Source organism: Athene cunicularia (assembly GCF_003259725.1).
Source record: "Athene cunicularia isolate RWA chromosome 2 unlocalized genomic scaffold, athCun1 chr2_part1, whole genome shotgun sequence".
Taxonomy (NCBI): Eukaryota; Metazoa; Chordata; class Aves; order Strigiformes; family Strigidae; genus Athene; species Athene cunicularia.
Window position 1 is genome coordinate 20,611,945 of NW_020799095.1, and position 20,460 is coordinate 20,632,404.

A 20,460-nucleotide genomic window follows, 5' to 3' on the forward strand; every position below is an offset into this window, starting at 1 on the left:
CACCCACCCCCCCAAACAAAACACAAAACAACCGAGTAATTACCTGCCTGAGGTTGCATAGGATGTTCATAAAGTATGGAACTAGGGTCTTACCCACAAACTATCTTGTGCTGCTGTTGTGTGCTGCCCCTGCCGCTCTCCCCCAGTATCTATTTTGGTTTTATTTCCTTCTGATCTAGTATTTTAGCAAACTTGCTCCTTGACAGTAAGCAAGAAGTAGGTTTTCAGGTTAGTTCCTCACCATTATTTATTATATAGTGAAAAATATAGATACTGTTGTTGCCCAGAGAGGTTGTAGATGCCCCATCCCTGGAAACATTCAGAGCCAGTTTGAACGGGGCTCTGAGCAACCTGATCTAGTTGAAGATGTCCCTACTCATTGCAGAGGATTTGGACTAGATGGCCTTTAATGGTCCCTTCCAATCCAAACCATTCTCTGATGCTATGATTATATCTTATCTACTCAATAAATTATAATAATAGGGAAACTGTTGTATGAAGTCATTACTGGAAGTATGCATATATCATAAACACTACAGCTGATTTGTAATTATAGTTAAAACCTGCAAAGTTACATTTCCTAATCTCTTTCAAGTGCATAGAAGAAATGAAACGTGAAGCCAGACCTATTAAGATTGACAGAAGACTGACAGGTGCGAATATAATTGATGAGCCTTTGCAACAGGTAGGTTCTAACCAGGACTATTTAACCTATTTTTAGTTTTGCAAGTATTGACTGTGTAATATCTAAATAGTTGAGACACAAATAGGAGTAGAGAAATTTCATTGTGTTAGAGAGTGGTGGGTGAAAAAACATTGAGGATGGGCCAGGATATTGGGGAATATTTGAGTCTCTTTTCTGTATATTATAGTTTCTCAATGTAACATGCATTGGTTGCATGCAAACCGATATGAAAAAGAGGTTTCAGTGTGAGTTGTATTGTTTCACTCCCAATTCCATAATGGTAGGAGTATGGTTCACTATGTTAACATTTTTAAGACGACTGCTGTTGCATTATCAGGCACAAAAAGCTATTTTGTATTTTGTTCATTAGTTCATCTTTAGTTTTTTTCTTTCTGCTTTCAGGTAATCCAGTTTTCCCTGAGAGACTATGTGCAGTATTGGTATTACACGCTAAGTGATGATGAATCGTTTCTTCTGGAAATCAGACAGGCTCTTCAGTATGCACTTGTTCAGTTTTCTGCCAGGTAAGATTATTTGTATTTACATCAATACGCTGTATAAGCAACTGGACAAATACCTCTGTGGTCTGTATGGTAGTAGATAAATGATTAAGTTTATCTATTAGCATAGTTCAGTGCATTTTACAGAAGGAACATGTAAAATTTTGAGATCATTATCTTAAGAACTACAGCCTTTTGCTAAACCCTTAAGGAATGAATGGAAATTATGTTTGTAGTCATGGTCTTCTGCAAAATGGCCTTTTCAAAATTTAGATTAATTGTCTAAAATCGTGGAATAGCTTTTTTCCTGCAATTTAAGATTGAGTTGCATGAATCATCACCTTTTTATATGCAGGTCTGTTTCATATAAACGGCAGAGCTATTCCCAATGTAGGTCAATCTGAAAGCCAATTTTCCCAAGGTAAGTCAATCTGAATTCAAATGTCTGTATCAGCTCAGGTAACTTTTAGAAGTGGTATTACTCTTCAGTGTGTAAGAACGATGAGTATTTTTAAAAGAATGGTTATCTGGGGAACAAAATGATATGTCACATATGTAAATCCTTTTTAAAAATAGGGTTGATTCAGAACAAGCTAATAGTTGGTTGATTGTCCCATGTGGTGGTGTTTGAATTTGGCTGGCATCAAACACCACACAGCCACTTACTTGCTCTTCCCCCACCCATGGGAATGAAAGAGAGAATTGGAGCGAAAAAGGGAGACTCACAGGTTGAGGTGAAAAACAGTTTAGTAATTGGAATTACATAAAACAATAGCAGTAATAAAAAGTACAAACAGGTAATGCACAATGCAACTGCTCACCACCCACTGACTGATACCCAGCCTAATCCTAGCTAGTGATCCCAAAGAGCAAAGATCCCTGCTGCCACAATCCTGGAAGTGAGAGAGAACCAGCCTCCTTCCTGGCTGCCCCTCCTTTATAATACTGAACATGGTGTCATGTGATATGGAATGCTCCATTGGCCAGTCTGGGTCTGGTGCTCCAGCTGTGCCCCCTTCCAGCTCAAGAAAAATTATCCCAGCTAAAACCAGGTCATGTGTGTTTCTGTTGTTGCTCAGTCAAGTAGCAGGAATTCAGGGAACATGTCTGGGAACTTACTCTCTTCTTTAATATGGTTGATTTTTCAGCTCAGGTACTACATGCCTTTACATCCATCTACTTCTTTGTTAGGCAATGATTTCAGGTATTCATTCCATTGTGTTGATTGCTACATGTTTTCTCTTCAGAAGAGGTTGTGGGTAACCTAAATATAATAAACTACTTAGCAGTTTTGAGATGTTGTTACACTCTCCCTCTGATTTGAAGATCTTTTCTTACAAGAAAGGTCAAAGATGGAAAGCTAGGTTTAATGATAGGAAAAACCCAGTTATAATAAAATCTTACTCATTGAGAAATAATGGAAGTCCTAGGAATCGGTGTTGGAAATAGTGCAAACTAAGCTAAATAAACTGTATGTTACAGCAAGCAATCCTGTGCTTATGTGAAATGGACCTGGCCACCCAACTTCAATAGTTTTGTCTATTTGGTGAAGTTACTTCACTGAACAGTATCAAGCACTGGGTCTGTATCAAAGCAGGTCAAGTAATAGCAAATCAACTTCTTTTTCCTATAGTACTATAGCTTTTCAAAACCAACCACTACTCCTGTGCAGTTGTGGTGTTCTGTACATATCAAATTGGTTTCAAAGGGCTGCAACAGTTGTTATAGAGTAAATAATCTAGTGTGTTTAGAATGGCTGTAACTGGCTATATCTGTAGCACTCGTAGATTAGTGCCATCATCTCTAATTTCCTACACCCTGGGAGCTTCTGGAGGAATGAATACAGTGTTCGGGTGGTTTTGGTTTGTGGTTTTTTTTTTTTCTTTTTTCTTTGAGTTGCATATTTGGGAGAATGGTGTAAGGCTGCCACCTAGTGTTTTTGTTTGCTTTGTTGGTTGTGTGGATGGTGGATCTGGATTATTGATGGTTTAGATTGGCTGCCCTTTGAGACAGCTCTGCTTCATATTTCCACATCTAGATTTTGCAGTAGGCTTATCTCTCTTTCAGAGTTCTTTATCCCTTCCTCTTTCTTTGAGGGAAGAAAGAGTAAGTGAGGGAACAAATGAAAAAAGAAGTAGTGTGAAAGGATTCTGCTATAACAAAGTCGGTATCTGAGAGAATTCAGGTAGTAGAATACTTAGTTCAGAGTAAAAGTTGTCACTAATATCTAACTTCATTAAATCCATATAGCACAAGTGCCTTTTCAGTGTGGCTAGTAAGGCATGGACAATGTAAGAATATCTCTGTGTCTTTTTCATACCGATAAGGAAATAGTTTTATGCAGATCTAACAGTGACTTTTCTGATGCTAACCTATGTGCATTGTTGGAGATGCATGCTAATTAGGTTTCATATAAGCTGTGGAATCAGTTGTTGATAATGCTAGGTCGCTTGTGGTTTCAAGTGAAATGTGTGTTTTCTCACTCATTGCATATACTGCAAATTCAGAAGAAAATGATTTTGTTTAGGTGCCTTCCAAAGTGATAGAAACTTAGGCTGAAAAAGGCCTGGGGAGAATTTTAGTTTTAGATTATAGGCTGTTTATATCAAGATTTTTCCCAGATATTTGACAATATCATGAATCAGAACACTATTCCAGATACTAATGTTGACCTTAAAGTAGTTCAAGCATAAATATTAATGTGGTGCAGGAGTGGTATTTTACAATATTTGATTTGTTTTCATTGGATAGACAATTAGGAGACTGATTCATTTCTTTGGTTTTCTGTGTTTACTATCAGTGAGGTGGTTGGCAGGGAGGAAGAAGTAGAAATGTATTACTGTTCTTTGTGTTAAGGATAACATAATTCACTTTCATGGATGTCCTTTTCTGATAGGTCAAAGGAAACAGACTGGCAGCCTTACTTCACTACACGACTCGTTGATGACTTTGGCACTCATCTTCGAGTTTTCAGAAAAGCTCAGCAAAGAATAGCAGAGAAAGATGATCAGATGAAAGGTAATGATTTAAATATTATTTGATTTGAGTCTGAGTAGGCAGGTATCTTACATGTGTGGAATATAGTTAACTTAATCTTATAATTCAGGTTTATTCTCGGGTTTCTAATCTTTACAAGAAAGTATGATTCTTTTTATTTTCTTCTTATAGACCAAGCTGAGGAACTTGTAGATACATTCTTTGAGGTTGAAGTTGAAATGGAAAAAGAAGTCTGTCGTGATCTAGTCTGCACTTCTCCCAAAGATGAAGAAGGTTTCTCAATATTCTGAAGTTATTTTAGTATAGCAAACTAAATTAAAGTACTAACAATTGTGTTCACAGTATGAAATATACTGAAATCTTAGCATGTGACTTTCAAAGCTTTGTCTACTATAGATGTGTATTTCCTCTCATTTGTGCATATTAATGCTAGAATTATAATGAAGTATGGACATATATAGCTATTCCTCTCTTCATTGGAGGAATTTTAAGATAAAAATATTTTTTCTGGTAGGCAGGGGATGGCTTTGCAGATTCTTAACTTTTTGTTAGATCTGCCTTCCTTGTCACTACTCCATAGTCTTCATTTCAAAAATCAGCTTATCTTTTTGGGCAAAGTGTCTGAAGGGGAGGGGGGGGGAACCCTGTATATGTTAAATATATGTTAAATAAGGAAAATACATTGGAGTTAGTTTTTTGCTTGCTGAAATTTGGCTTTTTCTTGTCTTGGTTTTGAGATGCTACATCTGTCTCAGGTTATCAATCAGTGCTGCTTATATTTGGTCTGAAAGGTGTTACTGTTATGCTTGAACTATAAGAATATATATGACTGTATATTTGAATTTCATTTTAAGGATTTATCTGTTGATTTTTATGATATCAAGTAAGATGTGAAATAACATAATATAAAATTGTGCTGAGCGTTTTTTGTTCTCCCCCCATAGGATTCCTAAGGGATCTTTGTGAGGTTTTACTGTATATATTGCTACCTCCTGGAGACTTCCAGAACAAGATCATGCGATACTTTGTCAGGGTAAGTATGGACTTTAGAAACCATCCCAATTCTTCAGTTTAATGCCATCAGAATTTTTAGATCTGAACTGCTCTTCTTATTTTATTTTGTAAAATTGATCTAGTTTAATATTAGGGTATTTTAAAGCCAGTACAATCTTGATAAGTATTTAATAGCAGAGAACAGTTTGTGTGAAATTTTTTGGAAGTTTTTTTATCTCTAACAGCATTAGAAAAGAGTGATGAAATGAATGTTGTTATTCTTTGGGTATTAATATCTACTGTTAATTGGAAGGGAATGTGCTAATGTCTATTGAAGGCTTTCTGTAATTACACATTTTTTTTATTTAGCTTCTACACAGTGGTTTTAAAACTGTTGCAGTTATATTAGCTTTATGAATAAATGTATAAAATGTTTTATTATATTTTGTTTTTCAGGAAATCCTCTCCCGAGGAATTCTTCTTCCATTAATTAACCAGCTCAGTGATCCTGATTATATTAATCAGTATGTCATATGGATGGTAAGATTTATAACGTTTAAAATGAATGATATTTCCAGAATATTTTCATGTGAAGCTTTGTGTTCCCTGTAATTATGGCAGATAGCTGGTAGAAAAATTATCAATGGATGTATTGGTAGATACAGCGAACTCCTGTCTGCTATATTAAATGTGTTGTGGTTGTTTAGCAAAAGTTGCCAGTCTGAGGATAAAAGTGTCAAAATGTAAAGTTGAGTCCTCTGGCTGTTGTACTCAGCTGTTCAGGAGGTATGGCAGTAACCTTGGAAGATTTTTTTCCTTGACTGTTTTTACATAATGTCCTTTAAGGCTTAAGAGGCCTCCAGAACAACAAGTAAATAGTAACTTTTTATTTTCTTTTCTGCTTTTTTTTTTTTTTTTTTTTTAGGGATATTTGTAGTAACCCCTAATAATTTAGCTGAACAGGGAGAAACAAAGTCTTTGATCTCTCTCTAATGCACCTGGAAAAAAAAACGAGAAACTTTTAAATGTAGTGATAAGGGGGTTTTCAACCTTTCCTTCACCACAGACCCCCTTTAAATACCTTCTGTGGCTGTGGATTACCAAGACTTAATTGAAGATTTGAAGCACTCAATTGCATCAAATATTTATTTCAGTTTTCTCCTGAAGGGTCTTCAAATTTGGAGAGAAGGGGAAGTAAGTTAATCTGTTAATGCACACACTCCTGTTATAATATCTTTATTGCAGTGATTACATATGAATTTACAATAAAGCGTCAACACTCTTCTCACTCAAATGGACCATTTTATGGTATTTAACATGCTAATTCCAAATTTGATGCCAATTTTTAAATTAAAATTTGATGAAAAGTTTTTACAGTTCTTCTCACTTCCCCCCTTCTTTCTTTGTGTTCAGTCACCATATATATTTCAGAATCACAGAATCATCTAGGTTGGAAAAGACCTTGAAGATCATCCAGTCCAACCATTAACCTAACACTGACAGTTCCCAACTACATATCCCTCAGTGCTAAGTCGACCTGACTCTTAAACACCGCCAGGGATGGGGAATCCACCACCTCCCTGGGCTGCCCATTCCAATGCCTAACAACCCATTCTGGAAAGAAATGCTTCCTAATATCCAGTCTAAACCTTCCCTGGCACAACTTGAGGCCATTCCCTCTTGTTCTGTCACTTGTTACTTGGTTAAAGAGACTCATCCCCAGTCTCTGCACCCTCCTTTCAGGTAGCTGTAGAGGGTGATGAGGTCTCCCCTCAGCCTCCTCTTCTCCAGACCAAACACCCCCAGTTCCCTCAGCCGCTCCTTGTATGACCTGTGCTCCAGACCCTGCACCAGCTTCATTGCCCTTCTCTGGACACGCTCGAGTCATTCAATGTCCTTTTTGTAGTGAGGGACCCAAAACTGAACACAGGAATCGAGGGGTGGCCTCACCAGTGCCAGTACAGGGGTCAGATCCCTTCCCTGTCCCTGCTGGCCACGCTATTGCTGACACAAGCCAGGATGCCATTGGCTTTCTTGGCCCCCTGGGCACACTGCTGGCTCCTGTTCAGCCGGCTGTCAATCCACACCCCCAGGTCCCTCTCTGACTGGCAGCTCTCCAGCCATTCCTCCCCAAGCCTGTAGCGCTGCTGGGGGTTGTTGTGGCCCAGGGGCAGCCCCCGGCATTTGGCCTTATGGAAACTCCTCCAGTTGGCCTCAGCCCATGGCTCCAGCCTGTCCAGGTCTCTCTGCAGAGCCTCCCTACCCTCGAGCAGATCAACACTCCCACCCAACCTGGTGTCATCTGCAAACTGACTGAGGGTGCACTCTATCCCCTCGTCCAGATCATCAATGAAGATGTTAAACAGGAGTGGCCCCAACACCCAGCCCTGGGGGACACCACTCATGACCGTCCACCAACTAGATTTAACTTTGTTCACCACAAATCTTTGGGCCCGGCCATCCAGCCAGTTTTTTACCCAGCAGAGCATGTGCCCATCCAAGCTGTGAGCAGCCAGTTATGCCAGGAGAATGCTGTGGGAAGTGGTGTCAAAGGCCTTTTATTTATGGGTCCAGGGCTACCACTTTGAGGAACAGACTTCAGCCCTGTTGTGACCCTGCAGAGAGCTATTGGGTTAAGAAAATGTCTTGATGAGAAAACATGCCTAGTTAAAGTGGGTCCTACCAACCATACTAGCACCAAATACGGTAGTGTGTCAGGGCAGGCAGGGGTGGGGCTTGAGTAGGAGAGGAGGATTGAGGGGAGGGGACTGTGGGAAAAGGATGTGCAGTGCGTGCTGCAGGCCAGAGCAAATGTTTCTGGGCTGGACATTCCTCACCCCAGCTTAAAGCTTTCACGGACCCCTTGTTATTACATTGTGGCCCTCCCAAGGTTCCATGGACCACAGGTTGAGAACCACTGTAGTAATATATAGTAAAATCAACATAAATAGAATATTCACACTATAATGTTACTGATTTTTTGCAAAGCAAGTTAAAACTTACTCTTGTAGTGTATTATCCCTTATACATCATGTATCCAGTTTAATTTTTTTCCTTTCCCCATGTTCTCTCTAATTCTATTCATATATGTTTGTCTTATAGTGTGCGTTCAAGTGCTACACTGAAAACACCCTTGTATTTTGGAGTAAAAGTTCTTATGTATGGAATGAATTCAAGTGTAGATGTACTTTATTTCAGCTACATCCATTTCATGTAAAAGCTTGCATGCTGCTTTCCTAACAGGAACCTAACTTTAATAAGAAAAAATACTGCTGCTCATATGGACCAAGCTTTTCAATTTTTGTTTCCTTTTCCTCCTACGCATGTTCTTTATTTGTAACTTGGCCTCATTCTTTATTTACTGAGCGCTGCCCCCGGATGCATCCAAAGATAGAATTCTGAGGTTCTTATAAAGCTTTCTGTTATGATGGTGATGTCCCAAATATTAATTTTCATAATTGCTTTTGGAAGTAAATGAGCTGGGGGGAAAATAAGGAAGAATAAATGCATTCAAAAATGTAATATTTAATTAAGTCTTATGAAATGAAGTTTGTTGCAGAAATTAAGGTCAGAAGTAGAAATGACTGAAGTAAATTCTGGCTCCTTTTGAAACCTTGGATGTAAAATTTGAATTCAATCTAATTTCTGAAAATAATAAGTTTCAGTCCATGTTTCTAGGCATACCACAGTTTGATACTAATTCTCTTTCAATAAAATAGAAAGTTTCAATATAAAATCAGAAGTTAATCCAAACATTTCTGTCTTCATTGTGATATGCCCATTTTTCCAAAATATTTGAAATTGAAGTATTGCTTGTACTACTTCTTTTAACAGCGGATTTCTAGGAAAATTTTCCATTAAATTTGGTCAGAGGTATTCAGTCTTCATTCTCTCTGCTCCGTGCAACTCATGTCACTGTACTCCTGCAATACAGATGAAAGATTACATTTCCAAATTGAAGTGAACTTTTATGAAAGATATGTGTGACGTTACTTTATTTGGCTTCAGATGGTAAAGACAGCAGTAGAACTCAACCCTCTGCACCTCCATGTGCGTGCTGTAAAGCCACCAACCTTTCACTGATCTCCACGCTGCATTCACAACACAGTTTGCGGTGATCTCGGTCACGCAGCAGGCTTCCTTCATGTGCACAAATTCTTTTAAGTCCCTAGAGCAGGTTCATCCTATGCCAATACTAGGAAAATAGTATGTATTGAAATAGTTTAATAATATTTACAAGAGTGTCTGAATTCGTGTTTCAGAGAGGAAATTAATTCAGTCACTTTTTTTTTTTATTTTCCCCAGTAGGCTATGGTTACATTTTTAATTCTTTTTGCAATTCTGTATCTTAACAAGCCATTATGTTGGGAGCATGTACACTTTCAGGGGACATTGGCAAAGCTGAAACCTTTTCAGTGGTCTCACCAGTTTCTGCCTGCTTAGCTAAGGTAATAGCAGAAGAAGGTTGATTGGGTTTTGGATCTTCATTAAGTAGGTTGCCAGATTTTCCATGTGTCTTTGTTGTGCTTGTTGAAAACAGACAATGATGGTTTCAAATAGGTTTTGACTGTGTGCATGCTTCTTTCTTGGTCCATATAGAACTTCAGTATCAAAAGGAAGGTTTAGAAGTGTCACAGTTTTTTTAAAATGCCACTTTGCAGTACTGTATAAAAATAATTCACCACAGAAAATCATGTCGTGTAAGTTTAGCTGTTTTGCATTATTCACACTGTAAAACTTTGTTTCAGATTCGTGATTCCAACTGTAACTATGAGGCCTTTATGAATATTATTAAATTAAGTGATAATATAGGAGAGTTGGAAGCAGTGAAAGATAAAGCAAGTGAAGAACTGCAATATCTTCGATCTCTAGATACAGCGGGAGATGGTTAGTGCTGTATTGTTTTATGAAATATGAAATTCATTTGCTAGCATGATCTCTAAAGAATATTCCAAAAATTTAGGAAATAAAAACTCTGATGCAGCGTAGTATAAAACATGTTGTTACTTAAAAAAGCTAAAGAAATTACATGTGAAGGGTTAAAACTTGAATTTTCATAAGTGTTGGGGGGTTTTTAGATATAGAATAATTGGTTAGGTATGTATGCTTCCATTGAATTGAAACTTACCTGACTGGTGGTTCTGAATTTAGTAATACTTTAAGTATTAATGGATAGTCAACTAACAGTTAATCTGAGAAAAATAGTTGTTCTTATTTGCTTCTATCAGTAAGGTTTTTAAATTGAAAAAAAACATTCTCTTCAAAGCTGATCTGTTTTGTATGTGATATGTCACTTTTTGTATGATACTGTAGAGCATTTCAGAACAAGAGTCTATTTACTTATTTACTGCCTTGCTTAATCTGCTTTGTTTTTGCTTTCAGATATCAACACTATAAAGAATCAAATAAACAGTTTATTATATGTTATTAAAGTATGTGATTCAAGAATTCAGAGGTTGCAGTCAGGAAAAGTAAGTGGTTTAGAATTTCTTAAGTTCTGAAAGAGTGAAATTACAAATGACTTGTTTGGTCTAGCTTTTTAATTCTTGTGTTTTGAAACAGAAGCTTGAAGTATGCACTTATAGGAATACATTATACAACTGAAGTTAGTCTTGTATTTGTAATTTAAGTATGAAAAATGTTTCTAAGCCTTTGCATATTTAGTTTTTTTGATTCTGGCTTTAAGCAGTTTAAGATATGTCAGCATATCTTAGAAAAATTCTTACCTTCTTAGTACAGTGTTGCATAGATGCAAAGCATCTTTGTATTTATAAACCTAGATTCAGTTCTTTTTTGCTGCACCAGTGCATATCTTGTGTGCTTCAAGTTTAGTCTTTGTCAAAGATTTCTCTTCTTGTTGATAAAGGTACCGCTTGTTGATTATTTTGCAATGCCTTGTAGACTCCATGTATTGCCTTTTGATAGACATATTTACGTCTTTAGTTCAACGAAAAGCCTGTGACAAATTGGATGTTAAATTTGAGAACCTCATGTTTCTCTGCTTGTTTTACATTTTGAATTATATTTTAAGGGTGACAGAGTCAGTGTGTTTGACTTTACATTATCTTGGAACCACATCTAAAAAGAGTCAAGGAATTAAGCAGTCTTCTGCATATTGACTCTTGAAATGATTAAGTATTCTACAGCTGGACCTGGAAGCATTACTGCAATAACCAAGAAATGTCATATTCACAGAAGACAGTTGGGCAGAGACAAATTTAAGTTGTGGTGACCTGCATCCAGTCAAATGCTGAAATTAATTTTAATGCTACTGTTACTGTTGGTGGGGAGTTTGTGGTTAATTTGACATGTATAATATTATGTGAATGGCAGTGTTAAAGCCAGCTTTCCATGTAGCAGAAATCATCCATGTTGAAGGCAAACAGTTATGAGAACATGACCTTATGATCTAGATCTTCATTTATTAGTGACTATGAAAATAACTAACCATTGAGAGGTTGCTTTATTATCTATAATGTAAATTATTTTGTATTATGTCTGCTTTGTGGTAAGTAAAAGTTTTAAAGCTAATTTTAAAAATGTAAAACCTATGAAGACATTGAACTATGTCTTACAGGAAATAGATACTGTGAATCTGGCAGCAAACTTTGGAAAACTTTGCACAGTCCCTCTGGACCATATTCTGGTAGACAATGTTGCACTACAATTTTTTATGGGTAAGTTAATTTATCCGATCTCCTTTGTTTATAAAGAATATGTTAACTCACAGGACTGTACATCTGAAATTGCTAAATATAGCTATCTACTGAGAGCTGAATGTGTATAAGCCCCTAGCCAGCAGGAACCCAAACCTCTTTTTGCATGTCAGTCTGTCATTAACCGTTGAGAACACCATGCTCACTCAGTACTTTCAAAAGCTTGTATCAAGCTTGTTTCAGTACTGATCTCTCTGTTCTTGCAATGTTTCTTGGTCTGTCACTTAACAAGTTTGTTCTGTTTAGAACAGAACTATTGCAAGAATTGCTTAGAGGTTTATAATTGGAATAACTCTGAAACTTATCAGAGTTATTAGTCTTACTTTTGCTGGTCTCACTGAAGCTAATGGAACTAATGACTGTAGAAGTTAGACTGAAGTTTAGAGGATTACAAAGTTACTGAAGTTTGTTTGAGAAACTAAAATACAGCAGTAACTCATGTACTATTTTTGGTTTATCATATAATCAAGAAATTGATAGATGGATTGAAGTTGTATAAGTTTTGATACTTTGTAATGTTTGATTCTCTTCTGTGACTTAATTGAGCTGCTGATGTCATTGGTAAGAATATCCATCAGTTTTGCTGGTGGTGATAGTCCTTTTAATTATGGAAATACAATACAACAGAGAAGAAACAGTCCAGGAGGTTCCTGGAGTGTGTGGAAGGATAACTTCCTAACACAGTTAGTGAGTGAGCCAACTAGGGAGGATGCTCCACAGGACCTTTTGTTTGTGAAAAGAGAAGAACTTGTGGGTGACGTGACTGTTAGAGGCTGTCTTGGGCATAGCAATCATGAAATGATAAGAGTTTTTGATTCTTAAAGAAGTAAGAAGTAGAGTCAGCAGAAATACCATTAGCGTGGACTTCTGGAGGCAGACTTTGGCATGTTTAGGGGCCTGGTTGACAGAGTCCCTTGGGAGGCAGTCCTGAAGGTCAGAGATGTCCAAGAAGGCTGGATATTCTTTAAGAAGGAGATCTTAAAGGTGCAGGAGCAGGCTGTCCCTGTGTGCCAAAAGACAAGCCAGGGGGAAGAAGACTGGAGTGGCTGAACAGAGAGCTTTGGCTGGAACTCTGGGGGGAAAAAAAGAGTTTATGACCTTTGGAAGAAGGGACAGGCCACTCAGAAGGATTACAGGGATGTCATGAGCTTATGCAGGGAGAAAATTAGAAGGGCCAAAGCCCAGCTAGAGCTTAATCTGGCTCCTGCCATAAAAGATAATAAAAAATGTTTCTATAAATACATTAGCAACAAAAGGAGTGCTAGGGAGAATCTCCATCCTTTATAGTATGTGGAGGGATTCATAGTGATGAAGGATGAGGAAAAGGCCAAGGTACTTAATGCTTACTTTGCTTCAGTCCTTAATAGTAAGATCAGTTGTTCTCTGGGTACCCAGCCCCCTGATCTGGAAGACAGGGAACGGGCGCAGAATTAATCTCCCATAATCCAAGGGCAAATGATTAGCAACCTGTTGCACGACTTAGACACACACAAGTCTATGGGGCCAGATGGAATCCACCCAAGAGTACTGAGGGAGCTGATGGAAGTGCTGACCAAGCCACTTTCCATCATTTATCAGCAGTCCTGGCTAACTGGGGACATCTCAGTTGATTGGAGGTTAACAAATATGATGCTCATCTACAAGAAGGACTGGAAGGGAGGATCCAGGAACTTACAGGCCTGTCAGTCTGACCTTGGTGCCAGGGAAGGTTATGGAGTGGATCACCTTGAGTACCATCCCACAGCACGTACAGGACAACCAGGTGATCAGGCCCAGTCAGCATGAGTTTATGAAAGGCAGGTCCTTCTTGGCTAACCTGATCTCCTTCTATGACAACACAGCCTTCTTAGTGAATGACAGGAAATGTTTACCTGGACTTCAGTAATTCCTTTGACACCATTTCCCACAACATTCTCCTGGAGAAACTGGCTGCTCATGGCTTTGATGCCTGTACACTTTTCTGGGTAAAAATCTGTCTGGATGGCTGAGCCCAGAGAGTTTTGGTGAATGGAGTTAAGTCCAGTTGGTGGCTGGTCACAAGTGGTGTTCCCTGGGGCTCAGTATTGGGGCCAGTTCTGTTTAGTATCTTTATCAATGATCTGGATGAGGGGGTGTTTTGCCAATTATTAGGCCTAGCATAAAGGACACAGCCAGCATTAAGATGAACCAATAACCAAATTGCTGGGGTTACAAACAAGTCAATCAGATTATACATAATTGACATCAATCCCACTGACCCCAACAATGACACCACATGACCAGCAATGGGTGGAATAAGTGGTGAAATGCAGTCTCCCATAAAAGGGACAGGAGACAATCGAGTTAACAGGCCAGATACATAAGACCAAGGAAGCCACATACTGAATCTCTACAAAGCCCGCATTTATAAAAGCCAGACCTGACTGGAGCCCAGTTCCAGGGAGGTGGGAGGTCCTTCCCCAACAAGAAACTCTACAAAGTGCATCCACCTCACAGACAGACACTGCCCCTTCCTGCAAGTGGTCCCAGCTTTTATCCCTGAGTGGGACACCTGACCTTTGTTTACTTGATGCAGGACACCTGGGGCTCATTTACCTAATGGCTCTCCCTGCAAGGCTGGCTGCACCCTGGAGGGAAGCCTAAAGGCAAACTCATCACCCTGTTGTGAAGGGCTGTGGGAATCACCCATATGTCAACCTTAATTTGGGGCTTGGGGTTGAAACCTCAGCATTTCAGGGGGTCGAGTGCACCCTCAATAAGTTTACAGATGACACTAGTTGGGTGGGAGTGTTGATCTGCTTGAGGGTTAGGGAGGCTCTGCAGAGAGAACTGGACAGGCTGGATTGATGGGCCAAGGCCAGTTGTATAAGATTTAACAAGGCCGAGTCTTGCATTTTAACAAGGTCTTGCACTTGGGTCACAACAACCCCATGCAACACTACAGACTTGGGGAGGAGTGGCTGGAAAGCTGCCCAGTGGAAAAGGACCTGTGTTGGTTGACAGCTGGCTGAATATGACCCAACAGTGTGCTCAGGTGGCCAAGAAGACCAGTGGCATCTTGGCTTGTGCCAGCAATAGCATGGTCACCAGGACTAGGGAAGGGATCTTACCCCTGTACCTGGCACTGGTGAGGCCGCCCCTCGATTTCTGTGTTCAGTTTTGGGCCCCTCACTACAAAAAGGACATTGAATGACTCGAGCGTGTCCAGAGAAGGGCAACGGAGCTGGTGCAGGGTCTGGAGCACAGGTCGTACGGGGAGCGGCTGAGGGAACTGGGGGGGGTTTAGTCAGGAGGAGGTTGAGGGGAGACCTTATCTCTCTCTACAACTACTTGAAAGAAGGTTGTAGCAAGGTGGGTGTTGGTCTCTCAAGTAATAAATGATAGGACAAGGGGAAATGGCCTCAAGTGTTTGAGTTGCCATTCCTGGAGGTGTTTAAAAGACATGCAGATGTGGCATATAAGGACATGGTTGAGTGGTGGACTTGGCAGTGTTAACAGTTGGACTTGATTTTAAAGGTTTTTTCCAACCTAAGTGAATCTACGATTCTATGCATGTGATTTAGAATTCCAGTTTGAACTTCCTCTCAATTTGTATCATGCTGTACAAGCCTGAGACATCCACACAGTAATGACGGATTCGCTTTTCACATGTATGCTTTAGGATTCAGTGCTTCGTTCCTAGATTTTGCTCACGGTTTCATTTACTGATTATCACCAATATGTATACAGTACTTCTTATTTTTTGTCTCTAGATGACAAATATTCCAGATGTATAACCAGATCCTGGAATTCCATATGTAGTTAACATCATAAAGAATTCTTATTCTAAGATGCAGAACAGTCACTGTGATTGTGTTGTGGCTTTTTTCTGTAGATTATATGCAGCAGACTGGTGGCCAAGCACATCTGTTTTTCTGGATGACAGTGGAAGGATACCGGGTTACGGCACAGCAACAGCTGGAGGTACTTCAAAGCCGGCAGAAAGATGGAAAACATCAAACTAATCAAACCAAGGGTCTATTAAGAGCAGCTGCATTTGGAGTTTATGAGCAATATTTATCAGAAAAGGTAGGAATAACTTATTCCTACATTGTTTGTAATTTATTCTTTGTACAGATGCTTCTTTCGTAGTTTTGACTATGTTAATGTGAAATGGCTGTGATGTGGCATAAGCTGTTTGCAAGTTGATGTTTAAGCTATTACTTGTATATCTTCTCTCTCCTTATGTCAGTAAGGAGAGAGAAGCGGTAAGAAAATGTCTTCCTCTTCCCCTGCCATTTAAAGTCTCATACTGGCACTGACTATCGTGCCAAATGCACTGAAAGTGTTCCTTAGAATCTGACTTTCTAGAATCAAGAAAAACTAGAGAAAAATTTGAAGACAGAATAAGAAATTCAGTCCCTTTGTGTATGCTGTCCTTTTCCTTTTCTCTCCCTTTTACTCTGCCCTACACCCTCGCCCCCTCTTAAGAAATGTTTAAAAAAATCCCAAAGCGCAACCCAATATTTGTACAAACTTGGATTAGGATTGGGTTTTCAAATAAAATAACTTCCTGTGCCTCTCTACAATTATCTGTGTAAATGTTTCAAATATCGCCATTGGGTATCTTTCAATAGGCTAAGCTTGGATGCTCCCAGTAATTTTGTCTGTGAGAGAAAACACTTGTCAATTCATGTTAACAAAGCATGTTTGGAATTTGTGTATGCATAAAAATCACCTTGCAACTCACTTAAAAGCTTCTCTCAACAAATTACCCTCAAATATCCCCTATGTTTCTCTTTCTGCATCATTTCTTTCACTTTGGTTTTTCACCTCAATAGCCTATCATCATGGTGGCCTGTACAGAGCTTGCTCTGATGGGTTTTTGAGCTGACTGAATGCTCACCAGTTTGAAGTCAGAAGCCACCTAACACTAGATATATTCTAGAGCTGATAAACTCAGCCTCCCAGCTGTGCTGTCAAGTGAGCTATGTTGTGTCTGGTTCCATGCTGGCTCCCTGTAATAGAAAATGGGGAAAGTGTGTGAATTTGGGCCTATCTATAATAAAAGAATGCTTAACAGGCAGTGGTTTGAAATATGTCATACCAAGGAATCACTGGGAATTTGCTGGCTGATAAAGGTAGTATGATTGTAGCTGTAATAGAGTCTGCATAAGAAGCTACCATGACTGCAGTTACTGGTAATCTCTCCAGAAATTGGCAGAGCTGACAAACTGTTAGCCTTTCCTCAGATATTTCAGGACTTCATCTGTTTACCTTCTTGGTGGTTTGTTCTTGATTTCTGAATCTAGATCTTTCTATTCATTAATAAAATCTGTTTTTAAGTCTGAATAAATTTGGTTTAGAGACTGCTTCAGATTAATGTGCATAAATTGTTTTTAAGATAATTCTTCATATTTAATACTGAAATGTCTGAATTTGAATACAGACTCTGATCTTAATTTTGGGGGGAGGAGGGCATCTGACTCCTGCTGTGTGTTCTAGACGGTTGTAGAGGTGGTTATCAAGAAGAAATTTAGTGTAATTGGAGAATTGAAGAATTGTATTGGATTTTATTTGTGAGAATAGAAGCGTATTTTTATGCTGCAGAAGTTGATTTAGATCTGTGTGACAGGCATCTCCAAGAGTTGATATTGATGACAACTTAGTAGCAAAACTGGCAGAAACACTGAACCATGAGGATCCAACACCTGAAATCTTCGATGACATTCAGAGAAAGGTATACTGTATTTATCCTGTATTTCATAAGAACTGTTAATGCTACAGAGTATTAAAAGTCACTACAGCCATTGAAAAAGGAGTAAAGATCTCAAATATCTGAAACCTAAAACCTATTTTACCGTTTTCTTACTCTATGAAAATTATACTCTAAATTGACAACTTCTGATTAGCCATACATAGCCCATAGCTTTCAAAGGAATAGACTGAAAGAGTAGGTGTGCTGTATGAAATTAATTTTGAAGTACAGTTTAGAGTTATGGGATTATTAGTTGTGTTTATGCACCAGTTTAAGAAAAGTGCCTGTGTAGAATAACTAAGTGGTGCAATTTTGGTGCAGTTTTAGCCCTTTTTCAAAGGTGGATATGAACACATTACCATATTAAATTATATAATCTCCTTCCAGAAGTTAATTTGACTGTTCTGTTTCTGCAAGCCTGCACAGTGTTGCACTCAGAAGCAGCAATTACTGAAGATAAACCAGTCTTTTTACTACCTGCATATGTAGATTTTATCACTCAAGTCTAATTTATATATTTTTTTTTTTTTAAATGTGAATCCTTAATATTCTGGCAGTAAATTATATACCTAGTCTGAACGGTTTTTATTTTAGGTCATTAGCTTAATATGTTCTCATTCATGCTAAAAATTAGTGATATGAACTGTAGAACTTAGAATCACTCTGTAGTACTTAAGGCCCACATTTAAAAATAATGAAAACAGCTTGTGAAATCTGTATTGCTCAAAGTATGTTACAAGGATCTTATTTCTGCTGAAGAACAAATTTGTCATGTGTTAGAAATGAAATTTACTTCTCGGACATGCGTGAAATCTTTTTGCATTATTACCAGGTGATAGCACTTGTACCATCATTAAAACATACTAGAGTTGACATGAATATTCAAACATTATTAATTCATTCCCACTACATATAGATACGTGTGTGTATATGTATATATACTGTCACTGTACAGGCTATATAGGTAACTTCTTGATATGGTGTGGTTAAAATTTTGTGAGGTAGGGTTGTATTGGCTGAACTGGAAACTTTCAGGGAAAGTAGTATGCAGTGTCTTCTCTTCCTTCCTTTCCCTTTTTTTACCTCTTCCCCTAAGTGTTTGCAGGTCTATGTTTATAGTTTACCAACAGAGACTTGGGGATAACCTTTTGTGAAATGGATAAAGACCTAATACATTTATAGTGCAATTGGAAGGGTTAAGAGGAGAGGAAGGAAACATTTACAGTTGATGTGCTACTTTCCTTCCTACACGTGAATGTCTAACTAGAGAGATATTTTCTGAGACTGTATTATATTTCTAGCACAATTAGTACTCATAACTTTTCTGTATAGAGTAAGCCTGAATTGAAATTTGATAAACATTCATTAGGGTTTTAAGGGAAACTCAGAGACACATAATAGAATGCAGAGATACAAATTGGTCAAGTAGAATTTATGAAAGCTTGTCTAATTAATTAAAAAATGTAAGAAGTATTTCTAAGGTTGGCGTTTTTATTTCAATAAGGTGTATGAATTGATGCTGCGAGATGAAAGATTCTACCCTTCATTCAAACAGAATGTGTTGTATGTGCGTATGTTAACTGAGCTGGATATGCTGAAGGATCCGAGCTTCAGAGGATCAGATGATGGTGAAGGAGGTGAGCTCTATATCTAAGGGGGTTTCCTGGGACCATTCTTTTTTTCTGCTTTAAAATAAAAATAAGAAAAGTTCCCGTATTATCTTGATTTTTGAATTAATGTTTCCTCCTTGTGCTTTTTTTTTTAAGTTGTTTCAGGAGTGAAATTTTTATTTTTCTGTAGTAATTTTTTTTGGTCAAGTCTGCAACTCCTGTTCTCCTTTTTTACTAAAAAATATTTGAGGTTTTTCAACAAGTTGGGTTGTTTTAATATGCAACTATATTCTTCATCCAGAAATGGAAATTGAAGATACATAGGACATGTGGCTTTTCAAAGCAATTAAAATCATTCTTGTCCTTAACTGAAGTACAAATCTAATGGATATTCTTTACCTATTAAACTGACTCCTTTAATGAAGAATTTCACGTGGTGATATAACCTTAAAAAGGAATGCATGTATTTTGTATCTATAGCTGTATAAATTTACATACATTTTTCTTTAGGTGTCTTTATTGGAAACTTGAAGTTGGTTGCAACATTTTGTCCAATGCCACAGTTATCCATGATTTTCCAAAATGTTTTGTCTTTGCATTTTTATTTCTTGTGTGTGGCCCTACATTGGAGAAAATCTTCTAACCTGTTTTTTACTTTCCCCTTTTTCACTGCTCCCAGAATCTTTTAATGGGTCTCCTACCGGCAGCATTAATCTGGTAAGTGCTTGTATTTAAAAAAAAAAAAATAAAGTTACTTTTTGTTTTCCCCAACAGTAGGGAAAGTGCTATAAAGCAGTTCAAATTACATAATTAGAGATTTTGCTTCACTGCAGTTTAATTTCTGAAAAAGTTCTTGAATCAAATTGAATCCATTTATATATAAGGTATCAATTAATCTACAAGATTAAACTGTTCCTTTTGTATTTTCCTCCTTATTTAATGAAATTCTGCATTGTTTCTCACAGAAACAGTAATAATCTATATTTAGTTTATGCAAAAAATACTTTCTCTTATCTCTGTTTATTTTTTAAGTAGTCATAAATTTGAAGTTAGGTGATAATAGATGAAAACAAATCCTTTGAAACTGAAATCTCTTGAAATTCAAATAGACTAAAATGAGACATTTGATTTTTATTTTTTTTTTATTATTGGTTGATTGTTGGGTTGAGTTAGGTATTGATATGGAAACATAAAAGTATTTAGAATTCATTCAGAATATGAGGGTTTTCTAATCTGACCAGTT

The 20,460-nt window shown here is 37.9% G+C and overlaps 1 protein-coding gene across 2 annotated transcripts in view; it reads left to right on the forward strand.

The window, feature by feature from the left end:
• Positions 1 to 20,460, forward strand: part of SNX13 (sorting nexin 13) — a 52,163-nt gene that overhangs the window by 10,179 nt on the left and 21,524 nt on the right. For both annotated transcript variants that reach the window (XM_026841971.1, XM_026841972.1), the window contains exons 3-15: positions 596 to 685; positions 1,088 to 1,209; positions 4,082 to 4,203; positions 4,354 to 4,455; positions 5,127 to 5,215; positions 5,632 to 5,715; positions 9,924 to 10,062; positions 10,558 to 10,646; positions 11,753 to 11,852; positions 15,745 to 15,938; positions 17,485 to 17,589; positions 19,112 to 19,244; positions 19,897 to 19,934. In XM_026841971.1, coding sequence (XP_026697772.1) covers positions 608 to 685; positions 1,088 to 1,209; positions 4,082 to 4,203; positions 4,354 to 4,455; positions 5,127 to 5,215; positions 5,632 to 5,715; positions 9,924 to 10,062; positions 10,558 to 10,646; positions 11,753 to 11,852; positions 15,745 to 15,938; positions 17,485 to 17,589; positions 19,112 to 19,244; positions 19,897 to 19,934 — 1,395 coding nt within the window. In that variant the 5' untranslated portion in view covers positions 596 to 607. The remainder of the gene's footprint in view (positions 1 to 595; positions 686 to 1,087; positions 1,210 to 4,081; positions 4,204 to 4,353; positions 4,456 to 5,126; positions 5,216 to 5,631; positions 5,716 to 9,923; positions 10,063 to 10,557; positions 10,647 to 11,752; positions 11,853 to 15,744; positions 15,939 to 17,484; positions 17,590 to 19,111; positions 19,245 to 19,896; positions 19,935 to 20,460) is intronic.